The 13,635-nt window shown below is 37.8% G+C and overlaps 2 protein-coding genes across 2 annotated transcripts; both read right to left on the bottom strand.

The window, feature by feature from the left end:
• Positions 1–5,184: 5,184 nt before the first annotated feature.
• LOC110866056 lies at positions 5,185–8,392 on the bottom strand. Its single transcript, XM_022115409.1, has 2 exons — positions 8,327–8,392; positions 5,185–5,850 (listed from the first exon to the last, which is right to left on the bottom strand). The coding sequence occupies exons 1-2, from the start codon at positions 8,390–8,392 to the stop codon at positions 5,185–5,187; spliced, it is 732 nt and encodes a 243-aa protein (XP_021971101.1).
• A 559-nt stretch (positions 8,393–8,951) lies between these two features.
• Positions 8,952–11,598, bottom strand: LOC110864340 (ACT domain-containing protein ACR8). Its single transcript, XM_022113387.2, has 6 exons — positions 11,220–11,598; positions 11,095–11,140; positions 10,885–10,999; positions 10,403–10,470; positions 9,736–10,302; positions 8,952–9,652 (listed from the first exon to the last, which is right to left on the bottom strand). Exons 1-6 carry the CDS (start codon positions 11,288–11,290, stop codon positions 9,191–9,193), a joined length of 1,329 nt encoding a protein of 442 aa, XP_021969079.1. The 5' UTR covers positions 11,291–11,598; the 3' UTR covers positions 8,952–9,190.
• Positions 11,599–13,635: the final 2,037 nt, after the last annotated feature.

The following is a 13,635-nucleotide window of genomic DNA, read 5'->3' as shown; positions in this document are numbered from 1 at the left end:
GGGATTTATGAAGTTCCACGCGTGATACAATTGTATCACGGTAATTAACGATTGTGCCCTGCCTGCTCTAAGAGTGGCTCGTTTTACGCATCATATAATTTAAGTATCCAAATCAACTCATTTATTTAAAAATGGGTTATGAGACCATGTGTAGTGGTGAACAAACATAATGCTCCCACCATGGGGCATTATCCGACACGTGGCATCCTAGTCATCGTTGGGCATTATAGCAAAAGTGGCGTAGTGGGGCATTATCCAATAACGCCCCTTCCAATTAGAAAAAAAAACAAACAAAATGGGCATGTCCCTGTGCATATTTCGGTCACTGTGCATATTATTTTTTTATTGCAAAAGTAGGGTTATATCAAAAGTTGTCAGAGGCATAAAGCAATTTGATTGGTGGGTCAAAAGGTGGTACAAACCAATTTGAGCGTTTTAAATAAAACGCCACCAACAAAACTTTTCAAAAATAACGCCGGCTAACGCCGGGTGTAGTGGGGTTAGGGGCGTTTTTTTTTCAATTTTTTTTAAAAATCACGTCCCACTACGAATAGTCTGATTGCAATGTATAAGTTGGTTCGAAAAATAAACACATTTTTTACAAGTATAGGAAGCTAGAAAGTGCCTCGCTTTATTTAAGGATCTTGTGGATGCTAATTAAATCATATCAAACTTCCGTACATTTTATTCTTTTGCAAAATTCAGTAGCAACCCACCCAAACCTTTTATTATTGACATTCTTATTCCATGTTTTCCAACATGTGGAATAAGTGATAACTTTTTTTTTAATATATATCTTCTACTAGAGTGGATTTCTGTAGCTAATATTTTATACACTCATGGCCTCATGCATAAATAAACTAGTTGGCATAAATGTGGATTGTTCAATTCCGCATTTACATTATATTTAAAAATAAATGTTTTTATATATTTCTACAAAAGTATGAAATATAAATGCGGAATTGAACAATACAAACACCAAAGAATTGAAGATCAAAAGAATAATGAGAAGTGATTATAAAAAATCTAATGATTTAGGGCTTTATTGATTATATCAAATGTTGCATGAAAATGAGAAAATTGTAAGAGATACAAGAGTGAATGACTAATCTCTAAACATGACTAGAAACTTTGTTTCATACTAATGAGTAACTAACTTCAACTAGCTAAAGCATGCTCTAACAATCTTCACAGCAAAATACCGAAAATACCCTTATTCGCCAATTTGACTATTACCACCAATTTTGACTTTCAACACTTTTAGTCAACAGCCCATGGCATTATAGCCTAGTAACGTCTTAAGGGTGGCATAAAGCTTAGAGACCATTAAGTCTTGGGTTCGATTCCCACAATGAGCTTTTTCTATACTTGCCGTTAAAAAAAACACGTTTAGTCAACAATCTTCACAGCAGAATACCGAAATGCCCTTGTATCCATGGATTCAACGATTAGCTCCGTGGAGCTTATGACAACTCTAATATAATACAATGTACTTATCAAATCTTCTATAACAATGTCTTGGGGAATGTTACAATGACCTTTTTAACGAACATAATTTTAAAAGAGTTTATGGTCGTGAATTCTCCGTGATCTTATTCCTCCAACTGATCCCTTTAAATAGGGAGAAATATAATACCTATCTATCTCTAATTTAGGTAATACGATCATAATATAATTTACAAGAGATCAGACATATCTAAACAATAATAATTCAAATATTATTCCTAATAAAATATATCGGTTAAGACTCCCCCGCAGTTTGAGCGGGCGGAGGACAGACGCTCAAGCTGGAGCGAAAAGACTGAAATGACTGACGAGCAAGCCCTTTGGTAAAGATATCCGCATACTGCAAGGCGGATGGCACATGTAAAACTCGAATCTGTCCGACGCGGACTTTCTCACGAACAAAATGGATATCTATTTCTATGTGCTTCGTGCGCTGATGCTGAACAGGATTATCGGACATATATACTGCAGAAACATTGTCACAATAAATCACAGAAGCCTTCTGAATAGGAAGATGCAGCTCAAGCAGTAAGTTACGAAGCCAAGTTGCTTCAGCCACAGCATTAGCCACGCCACGATATTCTGCCTCTGCACTGGAGCGTGAAATTGTTGGTTGCCGCTTTGAAGACCATGAAATCAAATTATGACCAAGAAAAACACAATAACCACTAGTCGAGCGACGAGAATCGGGGCACCCACCCCAATCGGCGTCTGAGTAGGCAACCAAAGAGTGTGTAGGGGATTTTCCAATACGAATACCATACGTAATCTTGCCCTGTAAATACCGTAAAATACGCTTCAGGAAGGCAAAATGAGGATCCCGTGGAGCATGCATGAACAGGCAAACCTGTTGAACAGCGTATGAAATATCCGGTCGTGTAAAAGTAAGGTACTGTAATGCGCCAGCCAGGCTGCGGTATAATGTGGGATCATGGAAGAGAGGACCATCGGAGGCACTAAGCTTTGTTGATAAGTCAACCGGAGTCGTGCAAGGTTTGCAAGAGGACATAGAAGCTCTTGAGATGATGTCCTTCGTATATTGAGCTTGATCCAAAAATAGCCCAGTAGATGTCCTAGTTACTTTGATCCCCAAAAAATGATGTAGTTGACCTAAATCGGTCATGGCAAACTCGCGTGATAGCATACGAATAATATCCTGTAATAACTCATCTGAGGAGGCAGTGAGTACAATATCATCAACATAAAGAAGTAAATAAGCAGTCTGAGGGCCCCGAGAGTAGACAAATAACGAGTTGTCACACACATTGCTATGAAAACCCTGTGATAAGATATGAGTGGCAAAACGAGTGTACCAGGCCCGAGGGGCTTGCTTAAGACCGTAAAGGGACTTTTTCAACCGACATACAAAATTAGGATAACGTCTGTCGACAAACCCGGGGGTTGATGCATAAATACAGTTTCGTTTAACTTCCCATGCAAAAAAGCGTTTTTGACATCCAGTTGATGGATAGGCCACGAACGAGAAACTGCAATGGACAAGACGGTCCGTATAGTAGCCGGTTTAACAACCGGACTAAAAGTGTCCTCACAGTCAATTCCCACTGTTTGAGATTTCCCATTAACAACCAAACGTGCTTTGTATCGTTCAAGTGACCCATCAGATTTAAATTTATGGCGAAATAGCCACATACAACGAATAACTGGTCGATCTGGTGGTCTAGGCACCAACTCCCATGTATCATTTTCCTGTAAAGCACTAAACTCAGTCTGCATAGCATGTAACCAATGAGGGTCGGCAAAGGCCTTAGCATAAGTAGTAGGAAGCGGTGAAATAGAGGTGGAGAGTAAGGTACGGTGTGCTTTAGACCTGGTAGTCATGGGGTGGGTGTTGATTGAGGAAGTAGGCTGAGATATGTGGGAATGTGAGGGAGCAACCGTAGGAGGTGATGTGGGCAGGGAAGGAGCGACCGTAGCAGCATGTGACGGGAGGATAGTGGTGTTGGGTTTCGGGCGTCGTTGATTGGTTCGTATGATGGGTGGAGTTGGTGTGGTCGTAAGGGGTTTGGAGACGGGTTGGGTAAACGTGAACCCTGGTGGTATAACATCATCTAGGAACGAGTAAGTAGTGGGTGAGGTAGGAATGGTATAGGGGAAAGTGTGTTCATCAAAAGTTACGTGACGAGATATGATGACCTTACCGGTAGTCGGGTCAAAACAACGATAACCGCGAAAGTCAGGAGGGTATCCTAAAAGAATACATCGAACGGACCGGGGGTGTAGTTTATGTGGTTGGGTGGCAGATGTGTTCGGATAACAAGCACACCCGAAGACACGTAAGTGGTCGTATGTAGGATGGCGGAGATACAAAGCAAAGGTCGGGGTGAAAAAGTTGAGTCGTTTAGTGGGAAGAATATTATGGAGATAGGTGGCGGTGTGAAGTGCTTCGACCCAAAACATAGGTGGTAACCGTGCATGAATGAGCATGGAGCGGATGATATCATTTAGTCGACGAATCATTCGTTCCGCATGACCGTTTTGGGAAGATGTTTGGGGGCAAGAAAACCGAAACAAAAGACCATGTTGTTGGGCAAAATTTTTAAAGGCATGGTTATCAAATTCGCCCCCGAGATCACACTAAAAAGTTTTGATGTTGCGGTTGAATTGGGTGGTTATCATTTTGTGGAATTTGGTAAAGGTGGGAAATGTCTCGGATTTGTATTTTAAAGGATACACCCACACAAAGTTTGAGAAATTATCGATTAATACCATATAATATTTATAGCCAGTTTTGCTAACGATAGGGGATGTCCACAAGTCACAATGTATAATATCAAATGGAGAAAATGTAAAGGAATTTGATTCATAAAAAGGTAAACGTGTGCTATTAGATAAATGACATGAAGAGCAAAAAGAAGAGTGCTTATTCGAATTACAAGGAAAACCAAAATTTCGAGATAAAACATCTAAAACTTGTGCTCGATGCCCAAGGCGGTCATGCCATGGTAAAGTCGTGGACGCAATGAAGCAAGCTTGTGGCGGAAGGGTAGGTGGAGTGACTGGATAAAGATCGCCCGTGCTATTGTGGCGGGAAAGGAGTCGTCCCGTTTTGAGGTCCTTCAAGGAAAAACCAAATGGATCAAATTCAACGGAAACATTATTATCATGGGTAAAACGGCGGACGGACAATAAGGTTTTGATAATGTGAGGACTATAAAGTATATTGGGTAGTATATAAGTTCGGTTATACATGGGAAGGTAACCGGTGCCCGAACCCTCAATTGGTAAACACTGTCCGTTGCCGACTAACAGTTTAGTGTTAACAGTAAATGAATTTGGGTGTCTAATCATACCTCGATTGTCTGTAGCATGACGTTCAGCGCCTGTGTCCATAATTGGATACGGATCCGGGTAATTGAGTTGCATGGTATTGAAGGCTTGGCTGAGATCCGACGGGCTCAACGCATCATACCCGGTTGTGGGAGGTGCTGGATAAGTTGGTGCTGGACCATAAGTGGGCAGACCTGAGTAACCTGTGTAATGGGCTGCGGAGTTGTTCGGGGCTTGATTTGGCCGCCATGTGGTTTGGGTCGGATAGGGACAAGGTGGAGTATTCCACCAAGCCCACTGTGGGTAAGCCTGTGAGTTCTGGAATTGCCATGAAGTCCCCGTAGGGTTCCCCCGGTAGCCGCGTCCACGTCCGCCCCGTCCACGGTAATTTTAACCATGTTTTCCACGACCCCGGCCTCTATAATTGGACTGGTAGGAGCCTGAGTTGGTTGCAGTTGTGTTATCAGGTGAGGATGTTGCTGCAGAGGGCTGTTGCGACTGGGTTGTTGAGTTTGGGACGGTTGAGGCGACTAAAACGGATGAAGATTGCTGTTGACGAGCAGCCTGACGGATGACTTCATCGTTTAGCATAGATCTGGCAAGATCCCAATCTGCATCCTGTGAGTTAATTAAAGAAGCTGTGGTGTCATATTCTTGAGAGAGGCCACGAACCAATTGAAGTACCAGACGTGATTCCGTCACCGGCTCGTCAACATCGTCCAATTGATTTGCTATATCCTTTAATTGTTTGCAATAGTCGTCAACTGAGCTACAGGCCGCAAGGGTGAGGTTTACGAACCGTGTTTCAAGAGCTGCTGCTTTGGCTTTCTTATTGCTAAGAAAGATTTTTTCAAGCTTTAGCCAAGTGGTACGGGCCGATGCCTCTGTGTCAAGAATTCGAGTAAGTAGGTCATCAGAAACTGTGCTATAAATCCATTGGGAGACCAAAGCGTCTAATTCCTTCCAATCCGTGTATGTTGGATCAGCCGACTCTGGTGGTGGGGTGTCATCGATGTGATTGATGACCCGATATGCAACTGAATGAAACTTGAACAACTTTACCCAGGAGGAATACGTAACAAAGGTGCCATCAAGGGTTCTGATTTTTTATTGTATGTTTGAGACAGAGTAGGCAGGATGAAGGGTGGGGGTTGTCTTAGGATTGGAGGAGGACTGCTCATCAGTTTTGGGCATAGTGACTGTGGTCAATAAGTATTCAGAACTAAGAAGGAAAGAACGACAGAAAAAAATTCAGAACTGAGAAGAAAAGAACGAACAGAAAAAATAAAGAAGGATGATATTCAGAACCGAAGCTCTGATACCATAAAAGAGTTTATGGTCGTGAATTCTCCGTGATCTTATTCCTCCAACTGATTCCTTTAAATAGGGAGAAATATAATACCTATCTATCTCTAATTTAGGTAATACGATCATAATATAATTTACAAGAGATCAGACATATCTAATCAATAATAATTCAAATATTATTCCTAATAAAATATATCGGTTAAGAAATTTGTCTTCTTGATCCTCCACCTCAAAACCATAAATGATTATATATAAAAATTTAGGATTAATAAATTTATTATAAGGTAATTCTCAACATAGGGTTAGGTTCATTTGTGAACAACCCCCTTGATAATGAATTGTGTGAACTAATCCTAGCCCATGATTATAAATACACAAGTGTAAATCAATGGCCAGGATTTGATAGTGTATTTTATGAATACACTAGTGTATTTTACGATTTGATGATGTAAATCAATGGCCAGGCTTTGTTCACTCAGTTCACAAATACACTAGTGTTCACTCTAGAACCCTACCCTATCAACATATTCATGTCTGGTAATGTTACTAAAGTTAATTAGTTGATGCATAGAAATCTAAAACATATATTCGAAAGATTACATCTCAAATATTAATCAATATAAGTGGTATAAATGTTGGTATATACCAAAGGGGAAGATAGTTGATGCATGATGCATCATGCCGAAAGTTGTATGAACACAAGTATATGTGCCAATATCATATTCTGCAAACCATACTTTCCTAAAGTCAAATGAACATATTCCGCTTGATCACACAATTACTTGTATGATCCATTTCAATACAAATCATAGGTTGATCACACAACGACCCGTGTTGAATTTCAATCCAGTTAATCAAAAAACCACCCGATGATCCATTTAAATACATGGATCACGTAACTACCCGTGTGATTTATTCATTTCATCCGACCACAAAACTGTCGTTGTAAGCATTTCATCACATCCTAAATTAAAATCATCATGTTGTAAATATATTATTCACACAAGTAAATACATGTTTGACCTCTTAAGAAAAAAGAATTCAAAGTTTGACTCCTATATCTACGCATTTGTCTGTTATAGAATACCTCAACCACTTAGGAAGGAAAACCATTATATACACACGTTAACACTGCTAGACTATATAGCTTTGGTATTTAGAAAATGCTTAATTCACAACTATCAACAACTATAGATGTATCTATGTTTTGAGGATAGGGGGCGGCCACACCTCATGATTATTTTTAGTATATATGCGATTATAATCTCGAGGAACCCTTAAAGAAACTTGAACGCCGACCCTCATGACATTTTGACGTCGTGCCCCCATGATATTTTGAAACGACCCCATGAAATTTTAACACTGGACCTTTAAATAATATTTGTTTAAGATTTTAAGATTATACAAATACATTGTATAAATGTTTATAAACTAATTAAATATTTTAAAACGAATAAACCTAATTTAAACAATTTAAAATAATCTCATTTTAAACTAAATGCATTAACCATTAAACCTAAGTACCCATTAATCATTTTAAAAAAACTAAGCTCAAACACCATTTGTCCCACTAATTTTTAACAAATTTGAAACTAACCTTATAAAAAATGAGAGCAACATTTTTTATTAACCATAAGCTAAATCAACAACGATTCTGCTAAGACACTTATTGTTGCTTGTCGTAGAGGTGTGTATGGGTCAATTTTGGCCTCAAACGGAACCAAACACCAAAAATTTTGTTTCTGGTTATTAAAACCGGTAAGTTTCTTTTTTTTTTTCAGTTACCAGATTTCACCATGGGTTGAGTCTGTTTTCGATTTTTCTAGCTTTGTCACTTGGATTTGAAATTTTGGACCGAAACATTTATTCTATATTTTTATTATGTAATCTGACCCGGCTCGAGCTAAAAGAAAATACTATTTAACGATAGACAATGGACACCAAATTTTCCAACCCTCTGAAAAAATATTTTGCGTCAAACATTGCCAACAGTCAAAGCAGAATAATCAAAATAAATAATCAGCTATTATTCTATAATTAAGATGATATTAAAATCAACAATCAGAAAATAAATCAAAATAATTTTTTTTCAATATGTAGTTTTTTTATTAGTTTATATGTGGTTTTTGTCTCTCTCTTTTCTTCATTACAAAAACTCGTCTCACCCATCCTACCATGAGGTATGGTCCCCCTTCCCCCAAAGTCCATCTAGGCGCCACCTCACCTCCATGTCCACCTCATCATTTTTCTCATGCGTGTGGTGTGGTTCTCCTTCTTCCCCTTTCCCCATTCCATTTTTTATAATATTTTATTTCATGAATTTTATTTTTTATTTCGTTTAAAACGATGAATTCTTCCACGGCCATTGCGTAGATGATGATGGACATCTTTGTTCCCGATGCCACACCCCAAGATCTAAAACATGGACGAGATGGATACCGAACGATAAACCTAAAACCGTTGAAATAACGTCGTAAAACATCAAAAATATGCTCAAAACTGACTATTGTAGATGCTTTTAAAGGTTTATTCTCTCTAGACAAAAACCATCAAATGACATCACCTAACTTTAAATTCTATTTCTGTTTTGCATCTTCCATTCTCTCATATACCTTACATACATAACCATAATATTATTAAATAATAATTTTCATGTTCTAAAATACTATATTATTTATAACTTATTGGATCATAAAATGCAGTTTTAAATGGGTTAACGTCCATTGGTATAATCCAAAATCTTTAAAAACACTTACGTTTGATGATTTTTTATTCAAGTTCCAGGTACGACGGACCTAAAGAATTTTGCCGTTCAAAACAAATGTAACGCGGTTTTGAGAGGAGAGAGGTGAGACCAAATACTAAAATTGCATGAACAAGATACTTATAAAACAAGTTATGTACACCCAACCGTATCTATGTGGGGAACAAACATGTCCATCATCATCATCTACCTAAATAATTGCCACTGCCAGCAAGAAACCATTCCAAAATAATTGCTGTTGTTCCTGTATTCTACCTACTTAATACCAACCATCACCCAACCCACCAATATATACTGTACACAATAAATCATATTCTTCTCATCTCAAGAATATGACTTAATCAACCCCCCTAAGTTAGAAAGGTTCCTTCTTAGTAAGCTTCCAATTGATAACAACACTGCCCCACCCTCCACATTCTCCCCCTTTTCATTATTCCTAAATGCTAATGGTAATTCCTTTACTCTCAAGTAATCTAACCCGATTCTTTGTCGAACCGATTCTATGGTTTTTGAATCAACGTGGTTTCCATGTGCATCCGTCACGTAGAATATGTTCTCCGCCTTACCCATTGTCGTAGATATTTCGGCTCTTGTAACGTTTAGCGCGTTCTCCCTGAATGCTCGTGTCACTTCGGCTAGTAGTCCTGGTTTATCGTCCTTGCGTAGCTCCAGCCGAACACCCCCAGATGCTCTTCTCTCGATGGCGGATTTTAAGCATAGAGTCACACGTTGCTTTTCGTCTTCTGAACTTATTGCGGTCCCATCCGTATGTCTAATAAAAAATTCCTGTAACATAAAAAAGATTAAAACTTAAGCAAACTTAACAAAAGCCCATTAAAAATAAATAAAACTTATGTATGAAAATGTACCAAATACGCGCCGTTCTCTGTAGTGTCGATCGTGGCGTGGAACACTGTGTATTGCATATCGGATAGAGTGAAAACAACATCGAATAAAAGCTTGGGACGATCTTTGCACTGGATGTTAACAACAGAGTACCCTTTCTCTAAACAGTTCTGAACCGATACAGCCAGAGAGCATTCACCGCTAGTTTTAACCGAAGTTCTCTCGTAATCACGATCTGCAAACATCATCTGGTGAAGTCGTCTCTCTGTGTGAGTAACCGCCATAGAAACCGAGGTTTTTGCACTTCGGATATCGTTATCCCCTTTGAGCACGTTTCTTAATCGAGCCTCTATGCTCTCAAGTTTCTGAGAATCGTTAATCGGACATCCTGACTCGCAATCTTTTAAGTAAATAAGAGAAGCGATACGCCCGTTGTGAGTCCATACTTTGGATTCCACCACATCACACTTGAGATCAGAGAGGACTGCGAAAACCTCGGATAAGAGACCGACTCTGTCGGTACCCGTTAGCTCGATTGCGGTCATTCCGTCTATAGATTTGGATCTTGTGTGGTGAATGGTTCCTAGTGACTGGAAATACATCAAAACAATCATGTAATTAGTCTACAAAATATATAGTTAGTTAGTTAGTTAATAGAGTAACAAAAGCATCATGGATTAAGAAAGTTACTTGTTGAATGCAGTTAATGATGCTGTCATCAGTTAGTTTTTTTCCATCCAAATTCGTCACATGAAACACTGTAAATAAATAAATAATACACAAGATGAAATTCAATTAAACGGTTATTAAAAAAAAAAAAAAAAAAGGGTAAATTACTTTTTGAGTCCCTGTGTTTTAGTGGTTTTAACCAGTTGAGTCCAAAAGCAAAAAGTTTAACGAACTGAGTCCCTATAAGCATTTTCATTAACCATTTGAGTCATTTTGGGTCCAAATTTTAACCTGTTGAGTCCAATTTTTTGGACTCAAATCGTTATAAAATGAACAAAATTGGACTCAAAACGTTATAAAATAAATGGCTAGGGACTCAGGGCGTTAAACTTTTTGATTTTGGAGTCAAGTGGTTAAAACCACTAAAACACAGGGACTCAAAAAGTAATTTACCCAAAAAAAAAAAACAGAAATTACATTAAAAAAAATAAAAGGTTAATTACCATCCATGTTCCAACATCCATCAGAGGAGACATAACCTTTTTTAATTAAAAGATTAAGATCAGTAAGAACTTGAACCGCCTCTAAAAGTATCCCATCTTTCCTGGCACTATCAATCTACAATATAATTATAAATAATAATAATAATTAGCTTAAATATAATAAAATTAAAAATTTAAATATTATTGAGCTACTAGAATAATGTAACGTACCATGACAAGAGTTGCGTTTACACAACCAGCATTATCTATCATCACCCTACCAAAAAAAAGTTGATTTAGACTAATTAAAAAAAATTATAACGTAAAGAAAAATTCCAAAAAAAGAAAAAAAGAACCTTGGAGTGTTCATTCGAACAAGAAGCTTTTCAAACTCATCTAAACAAGGTCTCATCTCCATCTCCATCATTTCACCTTTTTTCTTCTTCTTCTTGAATAAATAACAACCGTTGATTTAACCTCTAGTTGCACCGTGAACGATTTCACCGAAGGTACAGCGGATCACAGCTCACACGTCACCAAAAACCGATGAAATTCTTTACAGTTGTTATCGGTTAACTCACCATGAAAAACAGAGCTGTTACTTTCTCTCTCTAGAAACTCTTTCTCTCTCTAGAAACTCTGTTTACGCCTGTTGTGTGGTATCTGTTGAATAGAGAATTATATAAAGAAAGATTTAGTCGGGCACATGGCGTAACGCACGGAGGCTGCCCGGATCATGCTGCCCGGATACGAGTTTCTTTTTATATAAGTCAACGTGGCACGACTTCCTTTTATAAAAAAACGTGGAAATGGCTGCTTTTTTTATATTCTTTTCGTGTTATAACGTGGAAAGGTGTAATAAATTGAATAAAAGGTGGGGGTTATGGTTTTGTAATAAATGTTAATTAAGTTATTTTGTTGATAAAACGGCCTTTTAGTTGCCAGCCTGGAAGGATGCCCCATTGAATTAAAAGAATGTTGTCCTTTGCTTTACTTCGACTCAAACACACCTTATATTCTGGTGAAGTGTCCTGTTTTAACTTTTAATTAATTATATGCTACATATTTGTTTAAACTCTTAATAATAATTAAAATAATTTATTAACAAAGTTATATGATTTTGAGTCTGCCCGGGTTTTCGTCTCACCATCTGTTACGTGAGAGAGTGTTCAACTCTTGTGGTTAGTGGCGGATTCAAAAATTTTTCCCACTGGGTTCCTTTTGATAAATTTTCACTATTTTTTTTTAAATCATAAAAGGTTTTCACTAATTTTTTCTATTTTTTTTTTCAAACCTAATTCCTGGGAACCCACAAATCTGGGCTAGATCCGCCCCTGCTTGTGGTGGCACAGGCAGTCAGAGGTATGGTTTTTCGGGGTAACACACAAGCCAAACTCTAAAGCCAGCGTAAGCCTTGTTAAGACAACATAGTATCGACACAGTGGGGCAACGAAGCTCTCCAAATTCAGGAGGCGGTGGCCAAACACAAGAAAGTTATTGTTAAAAAAAAAACAAAGTTATAAGTTGTAACTACTAGCAACTATTATGTTTTGTAGAAATTGATTATAGGATAAATTTTTTTTTTCTACTTTGTAAGAATTCCACATTTTCAATAAAAGACAAAAAGAGCAAATTACAAACAAGCGACAGGTAAAGAGGCAAGAGCTGGGTCGCAACTTCCTTTTGTGAATTTCAAAACCGATCTACCAAATACGAAGCGGCTTTTAAGGGTCGAGAAATTACTATTCACGACCCGTTAAACCATGTTCAGAAATTTTTCGGGCTCCAGGGCTAGAGAACCAAATGTATCACAAGCAAATGGGATAGACAAGTATTGATTCTCTAAACAGGTTTTCTCTTGTTTAGCGACTTTGTCTGATTCTACCTTCAATGTTATCTGACCAGCAACAAACTCATTATCTCTAAACCCAACAACAGAGGACACTCACTCGTGTATAAAAAAAATAGTTACAAATAACAACGATATAAAAAGATTTAAGAACTATGTTTATCATTCTTTTTTTAAGTTAGTTTATTTTATTAAAAAAAAGTTGCAAATAACAATAAAGGGGAATTACCAATGATCTTTTGGCCTAGTAGTTAAAGGGGGGTGGGAATCTTTGTTTCTCTTTGAGGTCTGGGGTTAAGTCCAGGCAAGAGAGTTTTAATACTAACTTGGTAATACTAACATACTAAGACCAAGCGTAATGGGCGTTTTTTTTTTAAATTTTTGCTTTATAACGCCCTATAACGCCCCGCCTACCATTACGGTAGGCGTTATAGGGCGTGATTTTTGAAAAAAATTCCTCCCGGCGTTTAAATTAAAACGCTCCTCAACACTTGAATCACCCAATCAACGGCTAGTTCTCCCAACGGCTAGTTGATTTAATTTTTTTTTTAAACCTATTAAGTATATATATATATATATATATATATATATATATATATATATATAAACCACCAAAACTCATCCTTTTTCAACAAAAACAATCTCAAAACCTCTCTAAAAAATCCCACCATTTTTAAAAAAAACTTGATGGATTCTCCTAGTTCTTCATCCATGATAAATTTTTACTACAACGAGTATTTTGCGGATGGCGATGGTTCGACCGATGAGGAGCTTGAGCAAGAGGCGGTTACGAGTGCATGTCAACTAGCGGTGCGATATGTCAAGCATTCTCGTCAGCCCCAAGCACAAAAAAATAAAAGAGGCTATGTTGAACGAGACCGACGCGCGGCACACGATCGTTTGATGAAAGACTATTTTGACGA

Source organism: Helianthus annuus, chromosome 6 (assembly GCF_002127325.2).
Source record: "Helianthus annuus cultivar XRQ/B chromosome 6, HanXRQr2.0-SUNRISE, whole genome shotgun sequence".
In the NCBI taxonomy this organism is placed as follows: domain Eukaryota; kingdom Viridiplantae; phylum Streptophyta; class Magnoliopsida; order Asterales; family Asteraceae; genus Helianthus; species Helianthus annuus.
The sequence above is the reverse complement of the archived record's forward strand: the minus strand, read 5'-3'. Positions and strand labels throughout refer to the sequence as shown.

Excerpts from the sequence above, each read along its gene's own strand:
- LOC110866056 (XM_022115409.1), bottom strand. The coding sequence starts at position 8,392 with ATGGGGAAAGGGGAAGAAGGAGAACCACACCACACGCATGAGAAAAAT. Across the intron at positions 5,851-8,326 it reads ATGATGAGGTGGACATGGAG|TTGTTCAAGTTTCATTCAGT; the intron begins GTGAGGTGGCGC and ends TCCTGGGTAAAG.
- LOC110864340 (XM_022113387.2), bottom strand. The coding sequence starts at position 11,290 with ATGATGGAGATGGAGATGAGACCTTGTTTAGATGAGTTTGAAAAGCTT. Across the intron at positions 11,000-11,094 it reads TAAACGCAACTCTTGTCATG|ATTGATAGTGCCAGGAAAGA; the intron begins GTACGTTACATT and ends ATTATATTGTAG. Across the intron at positions 10,471-10,884 it reads TGGATGTTGGAACATGGATG|TGTTTCATGTGACGAATTTG; the intron begins GTAATTAACCTT and ends ATTTATTTACAG.